This window comes from Lycorma delicatula, chromosome 2 (assembly GCF_047948215.1).
Source record: "Lycorma delicatula isolate Av1 chromosome 2, ASM4794821v1, whole genome shotgun sequence".
Taxonomy (NCBI): Eukaryota; Metazoa; Arthropoda; class Insecta; order Hemiptera; family Fulgoridae; genus Lycorma; species Lycorma delicatula.
In genome coordinates this window covers 209929760-209954209 of record NC_134456.1, presented here as the reverse complement: position 1 = coordinate 209954209, position 24450 = coordinate 209929760, and the positions used below count along the sequence as shown (strand labels likewise).

The following is a 24450-nucleotide window of genomic DNA, read 5'->3' as shown; positions in this document are numbered from 1 at the left end:
AGAGCTTTATATGTTCACTGTGAACAATTAACTTCTTTTCTCAAGGATAACAGGTCCGTGCTGTAGAAGCATCCAACACTTTATAGCCTTCCCTCCACAAATTGTATTTCATCAAATCTTCGTAATGTTTTTCTTTCTTGTTCACAGATTTGTAAAGATGAACTTGATTTGCTTTATTTAAAAAAAAGTAATATCGTTTCTGATTTTTGTCATAATTTTGTAAATATTTACAAATAATCATGAAAATAATTTTTTACCACTGTTTTTGTGGGTATGTAAGTATCTGATAATACGAGTAACTAAATTGTAACTTAATTTTATTAATATCTGTGTTGCCAGAGAGAACTATTATATGTTTTACATCAAACTATATATAGTATTACCCTACTTGTCCAAGGTCAGCTGTAGTAAAACATTTAAGTGTAAGTAATATAGTTCATTGTCTGTTCACAATTGTTGCATAATTTTCTTGTTATGACCAGTTCAGGCCAGCCATGAAACTTTATAAACCGGGTTGCTTCATTCAAACCACCTTTAACTAGTAATAAAAGCAATTCTTGATAAATGTTTGCAATATTATGGTTTTATATAGCGATTTAAATATGTTACTACAAATTATTGAAGTAGAAGATATGTTGCATTAGAAGTTCACTGGAGAATTTTTCATGTGAATGAAATCTAATATAATTTAAATTGAACTGTAGAGTTCTAAATGCTAATGCATTTGTGGAGTAGATTGAATGTTTAATTTGTTCTAGTTAAAAACTGCACTTGTGACTTCCATTTTAACATTAATACATTGCAATTAATTTTAGAAATATGCAACTACTTTACGTGAACAGATTGTATTTTTTTAGGTAATATTGACTATATGTTTACATATAAACATTAAATCTTCTTACGCTTAGATTAAATCTTACACAGAGTTGAAAAACTTTTGTAACATATTAGTTTTTTTTTTTTGTTCCAGGGCTGTGTCTGGATTAAACGGGTACGAGTTTGAAGGAAGTACACTAAAAGCAGAAATGGCAATGGAGCGAGGGCGTGGTAGAGGGGGCGGCGGCGGTGGTGGTGGTGGTGCTAGAGGAGGTAGAGGGCCAGCAGGTGCATTTTCTGGTCTAGTCAGCAGCGGCGGAAGACAAACAGACTTTCCATTAAGAATACTAGTTCAGAGCGATATGGTTGGTGCCATTATCGGTCGTCAGGGATCAACCATAAGACAAATTACGCAGCAAACAAGAGCTAGGTATGTATACTTGTGATTTTTTTTATTTTGACCTGTATAGTTATTTTAATACTTTTATTTCATGAAGATGTTAATACCTTAAAAAATTGAAATTTTTTCTTATGTAGTTTACGTTTCCTCAATCTAATAGCATATCAGTCGGTTCAGAATAGGTATGTAATCAATCCTGTAAATTCAGCAAAAGGGAAGGAAAAACATGTAGAAAATTATACTTAATTGTTTGCTGTGAAAACATTATTTGTTACTTTATATGATTAAAAGAAGTATTTTAGTTCGGTATAAGTAAAATATTACCTTTGTTTTATATATAAGAAGAGTTTTATTAAATTAATAAAATAATATTGTGTGTTGGACCCTTTCATATTTCATACAGAATATCATGAAAGTTTATAATTATTTTTAAAATTGCATTTGGTTTATTCTTCCAGTGCAGTAGATTAACATTTCAATATAATTGAATGAACAAAGTGTCAGTTTAATTTGGGTCAAAAATTATGAAATTTTTACGTATTTTTGGTTTTCTTTCATGTATCAGGTGGGTATAGTTTTGTCACCAGTTTCCTCTAACGTTAGAAAAATTGTTCAACCATTCCTTATTAGAACCATTAATGGTTTTAATCAGCAAACAAGTTTGTTATCTGATGTTCATACTTTAGCAAGCTATCAAACATTTCATTCTCCTACTCTCCTGTGCATTTCCATATGGAGAGGAACTGTTGTATGTTACATTTGTTATTATTATTTACTAGAAAGAAATGTTTTAAGCATTGCAGTTTTATTAATTTGTTTTAATACTTGACCTTTCCGTACAAAAATTATGTTAATCTGTATTATTGTTAACAGAATAGGTATTTCCATCAACTGAAACTGTCAACCTAATTAAAGGAAGTTATTTTGCTTTTAACAACCCATCTCTGAATTATTGAGGTGTGAAAATGTATGTTTTTAAATGGATTGCTTTTAACTGGCAGTATCATGCTTTGTTGAGCTGTTTGTGACATTTTTTTAATCTTCTTTTAAATGCAGCCAAAACCACCAGTAAGGTTGTTTCTACATCTTAAAACACTATGTTTTTTCAAAGGATAATTAATTAAAACTACGATGGCAAGGAGTAATATTATATCTAACTGATGCGCACCTATAAAAAATTATGGCCTTCTATATCTGCAGATATAGGCTAGGCAGATGCTTAAGGATGTTATTCTTAAATAATGCAGGACCTCACCATAGCGTCAATAATCACTAGTACTATAATAACGGATTTCTAGGCTCAAACTTCCCGGACCTTGGCAGCCTTATCCTTGTACTTTAGATTTATTTCCAGTAGTCCAAAATAAAAATTTACTCTTGACGTAATAGTCAAAACCTGGTAGGTTGTCCGTACAGATTTTTCAGAACATACATATAGATTTTGTATGCCATCTTAGTTATTTTATGAAACTGATAAAAATATCAATTATGCTCCCATGTCATTGTAAGATTACAAGGAAGTGAAATTAGTTTTATTTTCTGGTAATTAATTATTGCATAAAATAAATTTTATAATCACTTACATTGATAAAATTGTGTATACATGTAAAGGTATCTCATCAGTGTAACAATATTTATTTATTTATTTGCTTATTATCAGTTTTATTATGTAGTATAATCTGTCTTATCATTAAAAGTGGTGATAAGAATCGAATAAATTGTACAACATTATTTAATGTTTGTTTTAATATTGTAGATAATGTCTGGGATGAAATAGTCTTTTAAATATAAATTTTTAATGTAAATGTTGCCTAATCATCTTATTAAAATATCTGTAAATATAATAATTTCTACATACACGTAGTTTATATATTCATAATTGTGATACACAAGCTGTTTCATTAAAAGCATCAACAGTAATCGAACAGTTAACCTTCAGCTTCAGCATAGTGCTGGGCATAACCATCAAAAGATTATCTTACTGAATTTCATTCATAAATTTGTGAATTGCTTGGTAGATTATAAAAAACCCTTTTATTGTAATATTATAAAAATTAAAAACTACCTCATTATTGTTTTATAATTTTTATAAGGTTTCATTGATAAAAAAGTTAAATTAAGAGCAGAACACAAATTTAAGTTCTTGAATTGAATTTTTTCCTTGATGTAATATCATTTCAAGTAAAAACATTTTACTTGCTGGTGTTTCTAAAGCTGTTATATCATTTTTGTTAAACAGTTATCCAAGTTATTTTTTGTGTTTCTAGGTGTAATTTTGTTGAACTATTTTTTTGCTGTCTCAGAAAAAAATTTAATGACAGTAAAACTGTGATTAAATGCTGTGCTGTTTTTATTCAGTTTTCAGTTTATAAATTTTCATTATTTCAGTTGCTGATTTGTGGGCCAGTGCCGTATTGTAAAAGGTTTTCTTCTTATAAAGATGAGATTTCTTTTACTTGATTTCATTTTTAAGGTTTGCAGAGAATTTTCTTTGTATTCTCTCATTTTTTCTATTCACAAAAATTCATCCTGTGTTTATGTAATAGTAGACACGAGATCCCTATTTTGTCTTGCATTTCATGAATTTCAACCTGTAGATCATGGAAAATGATTTTGTGGATCTTAATTTTACTGATATATATTTATTTATTTTTTGTTTTCTTCTCAGCTTGCTTATACTCTATTAAATTCATTCACCTATTTTTATAAGTATCATTTTTAACACAGATGGAGTCGTAAATAGCATTACTTAACTTATTTTGTGTCCAGGTTTCTGTTTTAAAAAATAAAGTTAATTATGGTATGAGCCTGTAGTATTGATGTTTATGAAAATGCCTGAATTATTTTTTTTATTTTGACCAGCAACATCAACAATAGACAACTTACTGAATATAACTTTAATCGTTTAAAGAGTTAGAGAGAGACCTAGCAGATAATGGGTTTTAGTCATCATGCTGCCATGACATTTACCTTGATTATCAGATGACTTTTCTAAATCTCACAAAATATGTTTAATCAATGTTATGTTGTACTGCATGAAAATCACATGTTATATATGTATAAAATAAGATAAGCTCCAGTGACAGTGTGTAACTTCAGAAAATTAGTAATAATGGTAAATTTAACATATGTATATTATGAATTTATAGAATAGAATACCTGTGGTAGTATTCACTATACTTTATTTTATCTACATTTTTTTTTTTTTTTTTCTAGAGTTGATGTCCACCGTAAAGACAATGTAGGCTCATTAGAAAAGGCAATCACAATATATGGTAATCCTGACAATTGCACGAATGCCTGCCGTAGAATACTAGAAGTAATGCAACAAGAAGCTAATAATACAAATAAAGGGTAAGGTTTGAATTGTCAGTTGTATAAACCTTATTTAATTTTATTTTCATGAAAACTGCTGCAGTGAAACGATTGAAGCCTACTGAATTACAGTTAAAAACAGTGGAAGAGAGATGAGAGATCTTTGAACTGCACTCATCGAGTCTGTCATCTAACCTATAATTTTTTTTTCTGAGTAGTTATAGATGGCTTCAGTGCATTTTGAATCGAAGGCAAAATAATAATTAAAATTAATTTAGTCTTGTTTAATGATTTTTAAAAGATCAAAATTTACTTTAAATTATACTATACTGTAAGAAAATATTTATCAAAAAGGAAAATTTGGTTAATTGTTTTTAAAACGCGTCAATAAAAGTAAAGGTTTATTAATTTGAACTGAACGTTTTTATTACTTACCTGATGATCATAAATAAGATCATCAAAGTTGCTGAATTATTTCAGCAATTTTTTTAAAAAAGTCTGAGTTTGTAACATTTCTTTTCAGGATGAGACTTATTAAGTATTATTCTTAATATTACATTAATTTTATGTATAATATTTGGGTATTAATGAAGTGTAAAGATAAGGCTTATTTACTTAGATCTGCCGCTTCAAGTTAAAATTAATTGAATTTTTATTATTGTAATTATGAAGTATTAAAACTAACATGTAAAAAAAACTCACTTAGGCTAAACTTGCATTTGCAATAAAAGAATTTTTATCATTAAATTTATTTGGCTAAATAATATTTCTTCAGGTAGATTAGAAATAATGAATTATCGAAACAACTGGTGCAACCTTTGAGGTAGACAAATTGTTTCATCACTTGTATAATGTGTCAGCATAGAGGAATATACACAAACAAAATGTTTAAAACTAAATCCTTTTTTTTGACTTCCTTGTATGAAGTAAAGGAAGTATTGTAATCACAAAAACTTTCGGTTTTCAGATTCAATGGAAATATTAATTTTGACTAGTTGTAGCGTTACATCTATACATACTTACGTTTCTCGCATAACTTGGAAACGATTGGTCATAGGATGTTGAAATTCTGGTTTTAGGACTGTTATAACATCTAGTTTTGCAGCTCTCTTGATTCCAGTCAACTGGACCAAAAGTCTCCAAAAAAGCCCAATATCCAAAAAATTTGGATTTTGGACTTTTTCTTAACTACAGTAATAATAAGCACTCATTAAGAGCTTTTCAATGATATCATAAGTGGTTCTTATTTTCATTGGTTCCAGCGTTATAGCGAAATAAAATTCTAATTAATGAAATATTTGGCTCTTACAAGGGGGAAGGCACATCGGTTTGAATGCAACTTCATATATATATATATAAAGGTTCCGCCACGGGAAACGCACGTTTTATAAATTAACGACACTCCACTATTTTAAGGTTAAAAAATAATTTATTGGCAGAAATAAGTTTCTGATAATATGCCGTTTGACTTATCTATGTACGAAAAATAATATCGTTAAGATGGTGTCCATTTTCACGCTGACAAATGTGGAGACGCTCTCTGAAGTTAGCCTCCACTCTCTCCAATAGTTGATGATCGATCTGAGCGATATTCTGCTCTATCGCTTGTCGCAGTTCGGCCAATGTATGAGGTTTGGTTTCATACACCAAAGACTTTAAATACCCCCACAAGAAAAAATCACACATCGAAAGGTCTGGTGAACGGTGCAGATCACCGAATCTGGAGATAACGCGATTAGGGAACATTTGTCTAACAGCAGCCATCGACACTCTGGCAGTATGGGCCGTAGATCCATCCTGTTGAAAATAAACATCTGGCAGATTGATTCGTCGTAGTCTCAGCCCAGTTTTCAAGAATGTTTTCACCATATTTACGTAACGATCAGCTGTTACGGTTACAGTGTTCCCGATTTCCTCAAAAAAGTAGGGCCCCACGATACCAAATTTCCTGACGCCGCACCACACCGTAACTTTGGGGCTGTGTAATGGTAATTCATGTAAAGTGCGTGGATTTTCATAGGCCCAGTATCAGAAGTTTTGACGATTCAAAACACCATTGAGATGAAAATGAGCCTCGTCGCTCATTATCAAAATTGCATTGGGCTCATCTTCCAAAATTTGGAGCATCGCTTCAGCAAAAGCTGCACGTTGTGGGTAGTCGCCCTCTGTTAACTTGTGCACAACTGACATTTTATAAGGGTGAAAACCTAAAACTCGGTGTAGAATTCGCCGCACTGAACTATTGGATATTCGTAGTGCTGCAGAATGCCTACAAACTGAACATCTTGGACCAGTTAAAACAGCCTGTCTCACATGTTCCATGTTCTCCGTAGTTCGAACTGTGCGACGTGGTCCCGGTGGCTGCCTTTTCATTAGACTACCTCCACTACAAAGGGCATTAACCCATCGCAAAATGGTCTTCCAGCTCGGTATATCTCCATGCCAAGGAACGTTAAACCTTCGACGAAAGAGACGTTGAACTTCCGTAACTGATTCGCCGCTCTGGACAAAACTGTCATACACGAAAACATGATGCTCTACATTCCAAAGAGGCATGATGGCAACTAAACAATGAACAAGCATAAACTGCAAGGTCAGACGTGTGATGCGCCGGGCCTTGGCTCCCCTCTCCAACTCCTACCGGATGCGTAATATCAACTTAAAAAAAGTCCGTTTCCTGTGGCGGACCCTATATATATATATATGTTTTTTTTTTATATATATTTTGATTTATTAATAATTATTAACTTCAGATTGTAAAATAATATGAAAAAAAAGAAGTTATTAGTGAAATAAAATTTTATGTACTTTTTATTATAATTTTTAAAAAAAATGTAATTATGTATATGAAGTCAGATTCTAACCGATGTGTGCATGGTTATGGATCCAACACGTTCTCACTTACACCACATATCTACTTGAACAACATGAAACAAAATTTATTTATAAACCAATAAAAAATGCTGATACGGATACCACAAAAAAGTGTGATGCAGTGTGGTGTCGCCACAATGCAGTTCTGTAACTGCCCATGTTATTATGTAATTTAATAGGCGTACAAGGAAGTCATGTGATTACACATCAGAAATTTTTTCTCTTTCAAATTACATATATGACAAATGACGATGTATGGACAAAGTTCAAATTTGCCTGTAAAGATTATATTTTTTGCTTTGTACAGTTATGTTTTTACTGATTTTATGTATGTTAAATAAGAGCATTAAAATTACTATTATTGTAATATTTAGTTTTAAAAAAAAATCTTTTTTTGCTTGCTTGTGTAGGGAGATAACATTAAAAATATTGGCTCATAATAATTTAATTGGAAGAATAATCGGTAAAGGAGGAAATACAATAAAACGAATCATGCAAGAAACAGATACTAAAATTACAGTGTCCAGGTGAGTGAATATTTTTGTGTAATTTTTTTACGGTAAAGCATATATGTATCATAATCATTATCTAGTGTACATAGTTTCAGTCACTGCACTAAATTATGTGCTGTGTTAAATTAGTTAAGTGTTGTAACTGAATAGTTGTAATTACTAGAAAAAGAGAGTGAATATTCTATCGCTATAAGCTTCTAAAATAATAAAATTTTTACATATTTATCTCTTGTTATTTGATACTATTTTGTTAGTTTAATAGTTTACAATTTAATCATTGATTGTAGTTATTATTTTATAGCAGAAATATGTTAGAAATTTTGGAGTCAGAATAAATGTCTTATCTCCATATTATTAGAAATGAAAGCGATAGAACCCTAATTCACGCTATCAAAGTAAGTATTTATTTAAAGCATAGTGTTTCATTTTAATGAAAAATAATTTTTATATGATAAATCTAATTTTTATGTTCTCTTTTTTAATTGTTTTCATCTATATTAGATTAATATTTGCTCCTGTAAGAAAAATTTTTTCATATTTACCAATAAGTTTTGCTTACATTGTATACTTGCTTAAATTTTACCACAGTCAACGGACTGTTCCCTCCATTACTTTTTTTATGTATTTAACACATTTTTAATAAATAATATTTTGGTTGGTGACAAACTGTTACTGCACGTGGTCGTTGGAGCTAGATTACTTTCCCACTTTCAAGAATGATCAGGACTAATTGCTTTACTGTAATTATGCTTACAGTAAAATACTATAAATAATAGTAAAATAATGCAATAGACTTTTTTTACCAAGTATGAAGTTGTTTAAACGATTATTTAAATATTGTAAAAGAAATTTGTTATAATATGAAAACTTTACAAGTTAACAACTTGTAATATCATATTGACTTATGTTTTTTTTAATGTCTGTTACAGTATCAACGATATCAACAGTTTCAATTTGGAAAGGATTATAACAGTTAAGGGAAGTATTGAAAATATGTCAAAAGCTGAATCATTAATCAGTGCAAAATTAAGACAAAGCTATGAAAATGATCTACAAGCTATGGCGGTGAGTTATGTAAGAAGTAATTTATTATTTCTCTTATCTGAATTCTCATACCATTGTCATTTATATTTTATATATGTTTAAATATAACTTAAATTACAATAAAAGTCTGATATTTGTAGTTAGGACATACAAAGGTTTTAAAACACTGAAAATAGATTAAGACTAGCAGTGTTAGCTGCAGACTCATTTTAATATACTTTTATTTTAAAGTGGGTGTTCACCCAGTCTCAATGGAAAATTTTGTCACATTGTATTAACAGGTATTGAAAAGCTTCTTTTATCACATACTATTTGTTTTAAAATTGTATCGACTGAAAGATTTATTAAAGAATAATCTATAGAAACAATATTCTACAAAAAAAATTAAAAAGTGTAATATTTAAATATACATTATTTGTATATCATTGTTATATGATTACATCACATATTTCTATATATTACAAAATCATAATTAGACATAATGTTTTGCTTCTCTTATAATTTTGATCACCATATTCTACGTTATTTGTTTTCATATATTTAATACAGAATTTTCTTTAACAACCCTACATTTTTCTGTTAATTCTCCACCAATATTCTTACTTTTAGTATCACTACTGTTCTTTTGCTGAATCTGCAGCTTAATTTTTAAATGAAGAACCGTCTAATGCATTTTACGAGTCTTTTCACTGTTCAGATAAAACAACCGTAAAAATGATATATATATAGATTACACTGGGGAACAAAAAAGGATATTTTTTTTTTGTCTCTGGAAGAAAAATATTTGATTATGATAATATTTTTTCTCCTGAATTCAAATATATATTTTTTCATCACACAAGGTTTACGAGAGACAGGCATTTATAATTTCAAACATTTTAATACGTTCTGTATTCTTAACTACACAATATTCAAACATTTGACTCGCTTAGAAGGTAAAAATGATGATTTTCTGCAATATTTTGCATTAATAATCGGCCAGCATATTACAATTTCATTTGCCTCGGTACCTGTTTTTCATAGCTAAAATCTCCTGTTGAAAGTGTTCCCTTTGCTCAATGCTCACTGTGCCAAAATTTTCCGTGAAGAAATCTGGGTGCAAGTGCAGGAAGTTTTTAAGGACATATTACAACCCAAATTTTTATAAGATCCTTGACAATATCGATTTTCCGCCTTTCAATTTCCCGAAAAACTCTGAGTAACATTTTTGAATACTTGCCAAGCTGCTTTCTCCAGTGAATTCAGTAGTTCCTCAAACTTTTCACCATCCACTAGTAGATCGCATTTGTGGACTCACAAATATTCCTTCTTTAATTTTTGCATCACTAATTTTAGGAAACTTCTGTTTAAGTACATGAAACCAGGAGTATTGTCTGTGGCCTTAACGAAATTCTTCATTAATCCAAGTTTGATATGTAATGGAGGCAAATACACATTTTTAGGATTACACAATGGGTCTTGTTTCTCATTTTTCTGTTCAGGAATGAGTGATTTGTGTTTAGACCATTCTTGTCTAATGAAATGGTTTTTTCTGTCCCTACCCCATTCACACAAAAAAAAAACAGTATTTTGTTTAACCTAGCTGCAGACCAAGAGTAAGCGCAGTTATCTTCAAATCACAAACATTCCATTCATACACTGAGTATTGAAGCTTTTCCAATATAAATTTACAGTTTTCATATGTTTCTTACATACTAGCAGAGTGAGCCACAGGAACTGATGGGAATTTATTGTCATTATGCTGAAGCACAGCTTTTAAACTAACTTTAGTGGAATCATTGAGCAAGCACCATTCTGTTGAGTTATGTTCATTACAAAGTATCTCCATAAGAGAAGAAATGTCATTACCAAACACTAAGCCATTTTCTTCAGAAAAATAGTCTTTAAATTCAGAATAACAGTTACAATAAGTACTTATCTTAATATTCTTTTGAAGAATATTCCATCCTTTTAGCCAGGAAGCAAGCATTTCTGACTGTTTACTTGGATAACTTTTAATCTCATATGAATCATTAAGATTTTCTTAAGTCAAGAAATGAGGCTTAGATGAACTGCTGTGTTCAAAAGTTGTATTACCAGAATCTGTTTCTTTTTCTTCCTTACTTCCATCAGACTCGAGCTCTCTTCATCTAATATCACATGTTCTGGAGGTTTTGGCATGGGCAATTCCTTGCAATGTGGAACTGCTTTCATTGCAGATTGCAAGTTAAGGTAAACCACTGTATTTTTTTGATTTTGATGTAATCCCTTTAATGTTTATTAAACAGAAATAACAGTCAGAAGAGTGATCTTTGGAGGTTCCCTTCAAATCATAGGGATAGCAAATGGATGTGACATGTGAATTTTTCTGTGCAGTGAGAAGCCTAGAACACGATAAATAACAGATATGTATGGCCCTTGTTTGGTCCCCAAGTTTACACCCTAAATAAAGTTCATGAGTAAGAAGATTTTGCCTTTGGGACTTTAGCATCACTTCTTCAAATACATAACAGAAATTGTTAGCATGATTTAAACAAATTCTAGGCATTTTGTAACTAATGACCAATTAAAAGAAATAAAATTGTAAATATGTAATACACAATAATTAAGACTCACAAATGGCAACGTTCTGATAAATGTGTGCTACACTAGATCTTGTTTGTTTATCTATACATGTCTGAACCTGCACAACAATAGCAACGCTACCCTTTGAGTTAGCTCATTTGGTTCCATCATATTTACAATACTCTATGAGCTCCTACTTGACAATTGACAGGTGGACAAAAAAATGTTTTAAAATACTTAAAGAAATTAAAATAACAAAAAAACTGTGGGTGTTGGAGAAATTCCAAATACATATTTGAAAACAGGATAAAAAACTGCAAAAGTGCTATTGGTACTCGTGAAACAAAGATCTTGTTGACCAGTGTTATTAAAGTAAGTACCATGTACAAAGTTGGACATTAAATATCAGTCTGCTCTAGATAATGAATGCGAAGTTGAAACTGTTCTTTGTACTTGCTATTTAACATTTACTAATTCATTCACATTAATGTTCATTCTTGCTTAATTTATTTCATGTAAACTGGCCTTAATGCTTGTATGTACATTCTCTGTAATGTATATTGTATGTTTGTTGTAGTGAGGATGATTAGTTATACCTTTAACTAAATTTTTCATATAATTTAATTTTTACTTGCATATAAGGGGTCTATTACAAAGAACATTATCTTCCATAATGCTCTTTGTGATGAAGACTTACATATGTACTGAAGGTTACAGTAGATAAATAATTTGTGTTATTTGATATTAATTAAAATGAATAATAATAATAATATACTGGAAAATTACCTTAGTGGCTCAATGAAATGGCATTACTATCTGACATTGTAGGTCCAGATTTTAATGTTGGAGACTACAGGATTTAGTGGTGTATGAAAAATTTTATGCTTAAACTTTTGCTGTCGTTACTTAAAAACTAAGTCGATAGATTTACTTATCTTTATGCTTAGTGTATATATAATGTATAATTATTATTATATATATATAAAACAGGAACACAAAATATTCAGATCCCAAATAAGTCACTATGCAACTAATAGTAATAAAAAAATAAGCATATAAAATATTTAGATCACAAATATTCCATATTATATTCTTCAAGTAAAAACAACCATTTTACAATATTATATTATTTTTACTTAAAATACAAAACAATAGCACAATTTTGGACATGATAAAACCTCACAATGAAGGAGAAACATTGTGTTATTGGTTTGTACTTTGTTTTTATTTTAAGTAATAATCATAATATTGTATAATGGTTGGTTTTACCTGATGAATTATAATCTGGACTATTTGTGATCCTGTTCCTGTTATTTTAACATATAACCATGAAGTTGTCATTTATTTATAAATATATATATATATATATATATATATATATATATATATAATATACTGTGTGACTAATTGTATACATACATGTTTCTTTCATGCATATGAAACACAAAAATCTGTGCTTCAACTATTGTTGGGAATTTAAAATTTTTTGTACAATTATTTACTCCTTTTTTATCAATTTGTGTCTATTGCAAATAGCTGTTTCTGTTACAAAAGATGCAATGAATAAATGGTATGAGGTTTATATTTATATATATATTACTCTTGAATGAATATAATAATGTGAAATAAATTTGTTGATTTTTAGCCACAAAGTATGATGTTCCCTGGACTTCATCCTATGGCGATGATGTCTACATCTGGAATGGGGTACACATCAAGAGGGGCAGGTTACCAAGGAGGCCTGTATGGCTCAGGTCCTGCTCCATATCCTCCTATTTACCAATCTGGGCCTCCGCCGGGTCCAGGAGGTCCCCCGCCGGCATCGGATACTTCGGTAAGTCTTTTACATATTGTAAGTCTTTTGTTCCCCTATTTTTTATTGTGTTATTTATAATTTATATTATATTTTGTGTCATAGTTTATATTTTTCCCAGTTGAATTCAAGAAAATTTATGGATTTTCATTTCAAAATCCTAAACTGTGTAGTTATGCATGTATTTATATTTAAGTGCATTTAGATCTGCTCTGTATTAATATCTTTAATTAAACTTATGAAGAAAAAAAACCTTGATTATGTAAACTTGTGAAATCCAAACCACACAAAGAATTTGTTATTAAAAATCCAGTGGCAACTTGAGTGTATTGATTTCTTATTTCTAGTTCCATGTGTGTGTGTGTGTCTATTCATTGATTTGTTTTGACTGTCAATAGAAAACTTGATATTTTAAAGCACTTTTTATTTGATTGTTGTTAAAAAAAATTTTTTACTTCACTAAATAATATAAAATTGTGTTTTGACTAGTTATTTAGAATATAAAGAAAAATCATGTGTATTTGTAGGAAAATCTTTTTAGGTGTTTTTATTTATTTAAAAATTTAGTAAGTTGATTAAAGGGTTTGATAGTATAATTATATTTAACAGTACAGAGGAATAATACGAATCTTAAAAAGATTAATTTCAGTAAAATAAGTATGACAATTATAGATCTTATTCAATATACCATATATATTTGTTGATTAGTTTTTCAATTGTGTTTTATTACTGTTATTAAATAATCCTTGCTCAACATTCATTATTCATTCAACATTACATAACGAGTTTCAGTGTGGCTGTCTGTAGCCAGTATTTGTTCAGCTCTGTTAATGAAAGTTGCCAGTATGTATTTTACTATAAAGGTCTAATTTTGTTTAAGAAAATGCAAGTAATATACAGTTCAATGACCAGAATAAACAATATGTATACTCTAACAATTAATATTTTTATTCAATTAAAAGCTCTAATGTATTTTTAATTTCAGGAAACCACTTACTTATATATTCCAAACAATGCTGTAGGAGCAATAATTGGGACAAAAGGTTCGCATATTCGGAACATGATTCGATTTAGTGGAGCCTCGGTTAAAATTGCTCCTCTAGATTCTGACAAAGCAGATACACAGCCACCAGAAAGAAAAGTTACTATTGTCGGGTCTCCTGAAGCACAGTGGAAGGTAGATTGCATTTTTAATTGTTTTGTAAAGATTAATGCAACTTTTTGTTTTAGCATTTTTATTATTTGTCACTTTCACCTAATAGTCTGTGCAAAAAAAAAAATACAGATTAGTTTATTCTAACCACATAAGGATTTGCCTACTATTATTTATAATGATAAGAGAAGTTAATACTATACCATTCATTCCTGCAGAACACAGTGAAATATCCTTCATGGATGTTTTCTTATAATATTTTGTATTTTTAATTAGTGGAATCTCAGGATGAATGCTTATCCTTTATAGAATAGTTGTTCCTGTAGTTGAGAACAGGTCAGTGTGCAATCCTGTGACTTACTTTCTGAATAGATGTACAAAATTTTGCTATTTTAAAGGTTTTTTTTACTTTTAATCAAATCTTATGAACTATCAATTTAAACGCTGTTGTTTAAAAGCAATAATATACATTTTATACATGTTACATAGCAAAAAAAGTTGTAAATAAATTGTTCTATTAATTTGTTATCTGTGATTCAGTTATTTAATGTTATATTTAAGTATAAATAACTTATGGACAGAAAAACTTAGAAATGTGAAGTCCTAAGATGTATTGTTAAGAACCATCAAAAGGAGAAAAATTGCTTTATATGTGTTTAATGCCATAAAATAAATACCACAATTATGGTATTTATAAAATTTTATAAATAAATACCATTTATTATGGTGGTGTGAATAGCCGTACTTTTATTGTGTACATCACAACTTCATTAATGATGATAGTAGAATCTTAAAGGAATATTAAATGAAAATATAAAATATCAGGTATCTCTTTTGTATAAATATATGAGTATATTAAATACTTGGATGATGGTGTTAATTTGGAGGGTTGAATTGATTATTCGCCTGGTTAGAAAGTCCCAAATGGCAAAGGAGTGGTTGTGTAATAACCCTGGCCATAGTTGGAGGCAGTATAATCTGCTGTTGCTGTTCTATAGTTTAATGAATTTCTGTATACGGCTATGCTTTTGTAAAGAGTAACTTGATATTTGCTAAGTAAAACATTAGGTTCAGTTTAAATATATTTGTTATGTTAAAACATGTAACTAAAAAAAAAGTCATCGTTTTAATTAAGGAAATTTATTAATTTGTTCTGGTTAATGTATGTTATTAGGCTCAGTATCTAATATTTGAGAAGATGAGAGAGGAAGGATTTGTGTCTGGTACTGATGATGTTCGATTGACGGTTGAAATAATGGTACCTAGTAATCAAGTTGGACGTATTATTGGAAAGGGAGGCCAGAATGTTAGAGAGTTGCAAAGAGTCACCGGAAGCATAATTAAACTGCCAGAACAAGGAGCCAGTCCGCCTCCCCAAGATGAAGAAACAACTGTTCATATTATTGGACCATTTTTTTCTGTCCAGGTATTAATGAGTTTTCATAATTTTTACTGTTTTAATTTTATTACATAATTCATGTCTGTTTATACTTTTGTATTTGATTTTTTATTGAGAAGTATTTTAAAAAATAAAGTTAATTTTTAATACCATATTCTTATTCATTGTTAAACCAGTTTCCAACCTCCCGTGTTGAAGCAGCAACATCTGGAAGGTTTTGGGTTCAAATTATGGTGTCATGGAATTTTGACATGCTGTGAAATTTTCATCTGTCTCACATTTAAACTTCTTAATACTTATATAGCAAGTAAATTATTTTGTTATTACAAGTTGTTTGATAGTTGCAGCAATGAACGTAACTGTTTCATACCCTGCATGATCGGCAACAGCAGTAAAAGAAATTTTTTTTTATCTTTCTTATGTCGCTTTAGAAAGAATATTTAAATTTCAAAATGCGTTAATGAGAGTAATCGCAAACGTTGTTACTGAATATAATTAACTAAAGTGTATATAACAAGAGCTGAGAATCTCTATTGAATTTCATTATGAGCTCGCTGCATAAAGTAGTATACCAAATTAATTATATTGAAAAATGTTTGAATACATATACTAAATCTAGTTGTATTGCATAAACATTGGAAAACATGTAGAAAAAATTAGATATTTCGTTACAATTTATATTTTGTTTCTGATGTATGTATTTGACATCAAACTGTGTGTATGTGTATTCTATATCTTATAGTTATTGATAGTAACTCATTTTAGGTATGAAGAATCAATTCAATAAGATTTTTTTTAGTTGTAATGACTGTGAAGTCATAATTGATACATTTATAATTTTCCAAAAAAAACATTCTTTAGCAATAGCAATAAAAAAATATGAGTTGACAAATAAAAATTTAACATTCAACAAATTCTTTATAACAAGCTGTTTTCTACTACCCAGTGACCCAGCTTCTACTACCCAGCTATTTAGAAACTTTCAGGTAAAAGCAAAAAAAAAAAAAAATAGGTCTTACAAAATTACCCTTTTAAGGGTTTTAAAGGATACAACATTTAATGATGTTTTACAACTTAGGTATCCAATAATAAAAGCTATTTTTATTTACTGATAATTTAGCATAAAATAACTGCTGGAATTTTTTAATTCCTAACCACCACCAAATTTTGGAATTGTGAAAAATGAGAAAAAATGAATTTTATGTAGAAATGTTTTTTAGAACTCTTTGGGGTGTTTAACTCTGCTCAGTTTTAGAATTCTGAAAAACAGCCTGTACTTCTTTAAAACTACCATTATGAAGGTTAGAAATAAATAAGTAAAAAAAAAAGATAAAAGAATGGAAATAATGCCATTAATTTAGCTAATTTATTTGTTTTGGAGATGATTTCTAACACTCTTATGAGAAAAATATTTAACAATTAATTTTACATATTAAAAAAGGTAGAATAATCATACAAGTGTATAAAATCTAGACTGTTTACTTAAAAACTTGAACCTGTAGGTATTACATGCATTAAAATGATGACTTATTTACTTGGTTGTGAATTATATTTTTAACTATTAATTTTAAGCTTTTTTCTCATATATATATTATATATATATATATATATATATATATATATATATATATATATATATATATATATATATATATATATATAAAACTATTTACATCAGTACCAATTCTGGAGTGACATGTGTATTTTTTGGTATAAACTACATTTCTTGATCTTATGTAGTTCTAAACAAAATACAAATCTTTTGTGGAGGTAGCTGCTGTCACATGGAAAGTATGAAGAGTAAAATCATCAAACTGTTGAATATTCTGCTTGTTGTAGGTTATAGAAAATTTTTGCTTTAGAAAACTTAATTTAATCATTTTGTATGTTTCAGTCTGCTCAGAGGCGTATCAGAGCGATGGTGCTACAGTCTGTTGTGGGGCCAGGACCCGGTAGAGCCCCTCGAAGTTCGTCGCACCGGCCAGAGCCCCAGCAGTAAAATGCTCTCCACCATCAACGCATTACCTCTCAATGCAACGCGCGCGCACCAATACCAAAGATGACAGGGATACGGGGCGTACCATCTGTGCAACCAAGTCATGTGAAAAGTACAAATTCCGGGTAAAAATGCAAGTCTACCGGGGCAGATCCCACTTTGTTTGTAGATTATATCGGGACTGTCACGGCAGGGCTTTCCACTGCCCGTTTTGTATAATCTAGGGTTTAAATTTTATTAAAATTAACAAAGATTTTTTAAAATTGAGGGGAATATCAATGAATAAATGAATAAGAATGAATGTGTGGGAGTGAAAGGTGAGTGAAAGAGATGCTTGAATGAAAGAGAGAAATTATACGGTGGAGACAAATATGTTTATTTTTGATACATTGTTGTCGAATGAAAGTTTTTGTTAGAGTTTTTAATATAAATTATAAAAAATAAATATAAAAACTTTTTATGGCGCATAGCATTTTACGCTATGTGGAAAATGGAGAGTCGTTAAAATAGCACCTAAATCATTTTTACAATAGATTGGTGGATTTTAAATCCAATATTTCAAGCAGAAGTATGTTTCTGCTACTTTAACACCGTTCTAACGCACGCTTTTAAGCCGCGCTGAGCCTCGGCAAATTATTTAAAATTTCCCTAATCTTCCCCCAAAAGAAAATTGCTTTTCGCTATTTAAAAATTTATTTAATATTTTTAATAGAACGGTGGACTTCTTCACCTTTAATTATCGCATTCATCTTTAATATGTATTTATAAAATTACACAGCGTATTGTTCATTTCATCAGTAGAAAAATGCAAAGACAATCTATTTTGATCATTATTGAATATTATAAAATCGATGATTAATAACATTTATTGAACCTGGGACAATATAATTAAGCTGATAGTAATAATAATTAATAACCCTCAATTTCTAATTCTAAACATGAGATGCACTCGGACTCCCCCACCCACCCCTTCCCCTTCAATCTTTCTACCCTGAATGCTAAACCATGGACTGTAAAGTGTGCGTTTCTTCTTATATTATTACATTGGATTGATCGGAAAAAAGTTACTGGCAGGGAATTATGTCATTCATGAATCATGTTTTTAAAATCGAGTTTAATGAATAACGGATGTAAATGAAGACAAGATAGTGTGAGTTTTTCACCGACCACAGTGGTGGATATTAGGCCTTGAAGCAATTGTTTTTCATAGGCTGATTCATATTTGTGTTTTTGTTTTGTTTAATATTTGAGAGACTGCTGAGTTTTTGGTAATGCTCAAGATTTTATTATTGAGAATCCTGCCCGTTTGGCCGTGTGAAGGATACCGGTCAAGAGTTTTTGTTGTCGTTATTCTAATTATATTTGAGAAACTGAACTCGCTTCTCAGGGAGTTTAAACAGTATTAAATTAGGCGAGACTCCCGTTCAAAATTTTGTTGTTTTTCAGCTGTGGATCCGTTTTATTATTTGTTGTCTAAAGGTTCTAGGGTAATCCTCCATCTCGATTCCGGACAGTAACACAACTGCGCACACCGTTACATAGATAGTTTTCAATTTCTTTGTTATTACATTGTTATTGCTATAATAGAGATATTTTATAATAGTTTTTATTATATTATTATTGATTATTCATATTATATAATAGTTGTTACAACAATGATGATAATATCACACTCAGGTTTTGCTTTATGGGAACTGAATATACCTCACAATATATTGTTAACAACTGTCCGGAAGCGGGGGAATACTTCAGCACCTATCCACTGTTGATAACCAACATCTCGTTTCCTTCATCATCCTGATACAATTTTTGTTAGTAATTCATTATATCGCGTAAGTAATGTTATGTTATCAGGAACGTTAGAATCTTCATTTTATATCGCCTTTTTTTTATAATGATATAAGAGAAGCGACTTTGGTTTGTCTGTTTTTTAAAATTGCTTTTATATACAATAGCAATCATTTCAATTCTATTTTTTTGTTTTATTTCTGTATCTATAGCAAGACACATACATAGTAGAGGATTATAATAGTGTTTGTTACTATTATCGATATGTTTGTTTATCTCGCTACATCCGTATCGCACGGGTGAAGCAAATCAGTTTTACAATCGGGTCTTATTAACAGTTGATGCCTGATTTCTTATGTAGTTTTTTATTTTGTTTTTAACTGTAAAGATCGTGCAAATATTTGTACTTTATGGGAACAACTTTTTGAATGTAAAGTTAAGAATTATTTGATTACAAGGTATAGCTCATGAGACCTTTGCTACCTCATATACAGACTTGTTATTAAACGATATTTTTTTAATTCTCATTTGCATATTTCTAAATATCATAGAGTCATGTACTGTAATAAAGAAGCTGTTATTTTTGAGTTTTTGTTCTTCTTCATTATTTTTTTGTGGGGGAACTGTTAGTTGAATGTACAGTTATTTGTTTAGAAGGCCTAGCTTTTCAAAAGTTTAGCCTTATTTTTATACTCGTCGGTTATTATGACCGCCGAGATTGAGTTTACATTTATATTGAATATTATATGTTATATAATATAATATTATTATGGGTTAAGCAGTTGTTTTGTGCTGTGCTGGAGAGCTGGTATGACGGGCATTGTTAGGTTAAAGTGTAGTCTATATTGTTAATCTACAGTTAAAATTCTGATCCGCGATGATTTCCTTGGGTTTGTATGCGTGGCGTAGATTAATTCCGCCTTTTTCTTGTCTATTATTTTTGTAATGTTTTTACTTTTTCTGAATGTTTTGGTGTCGATGCATTTATATAAAATTTTATGGATTTTTTCTATAAAATAGAAATTTTATTTTGAAGATAGCTCTAAATTATAATTAAAATTCCTTATAAATTCTTTTGTATTTAAAACAAAATTTTTCTCCTGAGTCGCTTTTCCCTATTCTGTGGGTATCAGAGTAACACGATACCTGTGTAAAACGTACAAATAATCTCAGGGATTCGGTGACTGATGTTATAATAATAATATGATTATCATAATTGTATAATAATAATAATAATTATAGGAATTTATTTAACGCTTAATGAATAATATAATAAATAAATAATTAGATGAACATTTGGAATTGAGTCGTATTAAATAAGTGAAATTATATATGTCGAATAATAAAAGCTCAGGGAAATCTTTTAAGATTTTAACTGTTATGAAAAGATGTCAACAATATGGGTATACAGCATATTTTAGGTTTTCTAGCTTTCCATTCTTAGAGCAAAGGATACATTTAAAAAAAAGATTAATAAATAGAAATAAATATATATACCAATTTTAATCTGTTTTATTAGTAATTATAGTGAAAAAAAGGGCATTCTTACTTCAAGATTATATTAATAAATAATAAAAATATTTAGCATAAAGATATGCATGGTCTATATTTAAAATAAGTGTGAAATGGTTTATATTATTATTCTTAGTCATTTTACATCAATTACTGATATGTTTCATTCAATAAGTTTTTTTATTATTATTTTATTATAATAATTATATATTATTTAATTAATAGAGCTGTAAGGTTTGTCGTTTCAAATGGAATGGCGACCGAGGTTTTTAACAATATTATTCTATACACAAAGATTATATAGTGGTGTTTTGTATGTTTAATTTCTTATGTTATGCGCTTTATTTGAGACGAAACTGTCCATAGGATAAGAGATATTCTTCCGAAATTCATTTCGTTTCAAATGAAGTTAATAATAGTAATATAATAATGGTTTTCTGTTGGTTATGTTTCAGTCTTATTAATATTTTGGTTATTATTATTATTATTTTTGTTTCTTTTAACATAAAACAGGTTTTATTTTCATGCAGACCACAGACTGCTTTCAAACAGTTGATAGGTGATGTAGTTGTTGCATGTTATTTGTTCAACCCTAGCTGAATCCAACTCGGCCGATGCAGTTTTCATTTTCAATTTCGGATCGTATCGTATCGTAATTTACTGAATTATTGTATTTATAGTATATGATTTTATTAAAGTAAATTTTTCGGCTTTAATGGAAATTAGAAAATTATTTTGCTAGTATGATTGTTATTTACAGTTGCATAAAAAGAGATTGGATACAGTCGGGTTACATTTCTGTACATACCGGTTATAATTAAAATGTAATATGTAAGGCGATGTGATGCAAGATGATGTTTTTTTATTATAGGGGACACTGGGGAGAATGTATTATTATAGAATAACGTATTTTATAAATATTTAAATTAAAAACGAACTGTCGATCGGAATGGCTACTACTGTCATGTTAGATATTGAATGTCTTTTGGTCTTATATCATCCGTGCCTTAAGGAATGTTTTATATTATAAAGATGGATTCAAAAACAAACATTGATCGGCTTGGAATGGATTATATTAAACGTATATTGGGGCGCAGTTCGTTTTGTACTATGTATAATTGTGGTTTTTTATTTGGGGCTCTATTTCTTACAAAACTGCATTCAAAATTTAAAATTATTAAGGAATAAAACCAGAATTACAACATAGTATTAGTTGTAATCGTTCATCTGGTGCTAACGTAAGCCTTCTCTCTATTAACCAGTGTTCTCAGTTATTACTATTATAACGATTATTATTAATTATTATTATATATTTTAAGAAGATCTATTGATATAAAATATATTTTTCAAGTATGGCATTATTATGTATGCAAGAATGTTTGTGATAATGTTTGAATGTAATTTTATTATCGTAACGATCCCTCAAGTGATTTAATTCTAAGTACATATTAATTATTAATCTAATTATTATTGTAAATGAAAGTGATAATTATTAGATATTATTAGCGGTATACATAATTATATGTATAACAACAATGTGATAAAAAGTCACCAGGATAAATATCCTCAGCCAGTGACGACATTTGTGTTCATAAATTTAATTTATAAGTTTCTTATGAAAAAGTTTTTGCTGGTTGACATATTAAGTCCTAAATGAAAATCCTTTTGAAAATTAACCTTAAAATTGTGATTCCTCTCCTAGTCTTTTAAAAAAAAATTCTCATGAAAGAGGAAAGTAGTTTACAAACAGCGACTTCGGGATACATTTGGAATCTATAAAATCAAAATTCAAAATTCGATTACCTGACCTAGTTTTTCGCATACCTCATCACATCGTCATCATCGTTCAAGACCAGTTCATTTCACAGTAAAATAAAATAAATATTCTAGGAGATCCTGTCAAGCATTTTTGACTGTCCTTCAGCGAGCACTGAGTGGAAACTGAGTTATTATCCCACCCAAGGGACAGGTTTGCCTCGAAGCACATATTTACAACAGCATTGCAAGGCGAGGCCTGGCTTAATTTGTGCCAATATTGTGATCCAGATCGTCATGATAAATCAGTTTACATCAGCGGATTATTTTGTTAGTGTACATTTTAAAATGTAAGAATTATATCGTCGTATTCATTTTTCTTTTGTATACAAACATGTAGTCCATGCAAGCATTGCGGTCTCCTTTTTCTACCATGAGAAATAAATTATTCTAGTTAAGAAATCTGTGGTTTTTTTTCATTTTTCATTATTTCATCACCTGATCCTGATATCCTGACATATTTTGAAGATAATAAATTATAAAGGAATGCAGTTGTTTGTGCTGTAAACATTATAAAATCAATAAAACAATTATTAAAAATTTTTGAAACATAGGAATGTTAATACAAGATATGGCTGTACACAGTGGATATATTTGTAACAGACATACTTGTAGTTAGATGAGAACAAAAGAGCTAAATAGTAAATTATTAACTTCTAAAACAGTTGCCGACTCATCACATTTTGAAATCAATAGACATGTACAAATTTTACTTTATTAGAAATTAATAAAATTTTTAAAAGAGTCCCTTACACTGCTGTATTTTCAACTGAATTTTTACAGATTCTAAACTTATTCAGGTCTACTTAGGAAGATGTAAGAAATAAAATTTCAGCATTAAGCACCTTTTATGGACATTTTCATTTTATCAGCTATTAATTTTTCTATCATAATATTAATCGTTTTCACTTGCTGCTGTTATTTAGTATCCTCATGATATCTGCTTCATCAGAAGGTTTTTTATAAAATTTAATTTAAAGTATGAAGTGAATATTAGTTTTTGAGATTAACTGAATTATTTTACTGCCATTAAAATTTGTTTTTCAAATAATTAAACTAATATTTTTGGTAGTATAATTTGAATATATTTTTAATTATAATTTTTATAACTATTTAGTTAAACATCTTGTTATAAATATAAAATTAGCCTATCTATATAATTTTGAAATTATAAAATGTTGATACATTCAATATTAAAAATAGAAGAAAAAACTGTTTTTGATTCCTATGATAGATGTTCACAAAACTGTCATTACAAGGTACTATAAACAGTGTATAAAAAATATGGTACTTACGTATTAACGCCACCACAGCTACAGCTTTAAAAACCAAGTAGTCAATAGGATTTCGGTGGAAAATGGCCCGATATAGAGTTTAGCATAGATTCAAATTATTAATTTTAATATATTTATTTTATAAATATAATTTAACCAAACTTAACCTACACTCGCTTCGCTTGCTAACCTTGA

The 24450-nt window shown here is 29.4% G+C and overlaps 1 protein-coding gene across 4 annotated transcripts in view; it reads left to right on the top strand.

The window, feature by feature from the left end:
- Positions 1-23383, top strand: part of Imp (IGF-II mRNA-binding protein) — a 227493-nt gene extending 204110 nt beyond the window's left edge. For all 4 annotated transcript variants that reach the window (XM_075357133.1, XM_075357132.1, XM_075357135.1 and 1 more), the window contains 8 exons: positions 971-1246; positions 4433-4570; positions 7816-7932; positions 8847-8982; positions 13151-13339; positions 14304-14495; positions 15646-15897; positions 17765-23383. In XM_075357133.1, coding sequence (XP_075213248.1) covers positions 971-1246; positions 4433-4570; positions 7816-7932; positions 8847-8982; positions 13151-13339; positions 14304-14495; positions 15646-15897; positions 17765-17869 — 1405 coding nt within the window. In that variant the 3' untranslated portion in view covers positions 17870-23383. The remainder of the gene's footprint in view (positions 1-970; positions 1247-4432; positions 4571-7815; positions 7933-8846; positions 8983-13150; positions 13340-14303; positions 14496-15645; positions 15898-17764) is intronic.
- The last annotated feature ends 1067 nt before the right edge of the window (positions 23384-24450 follow it).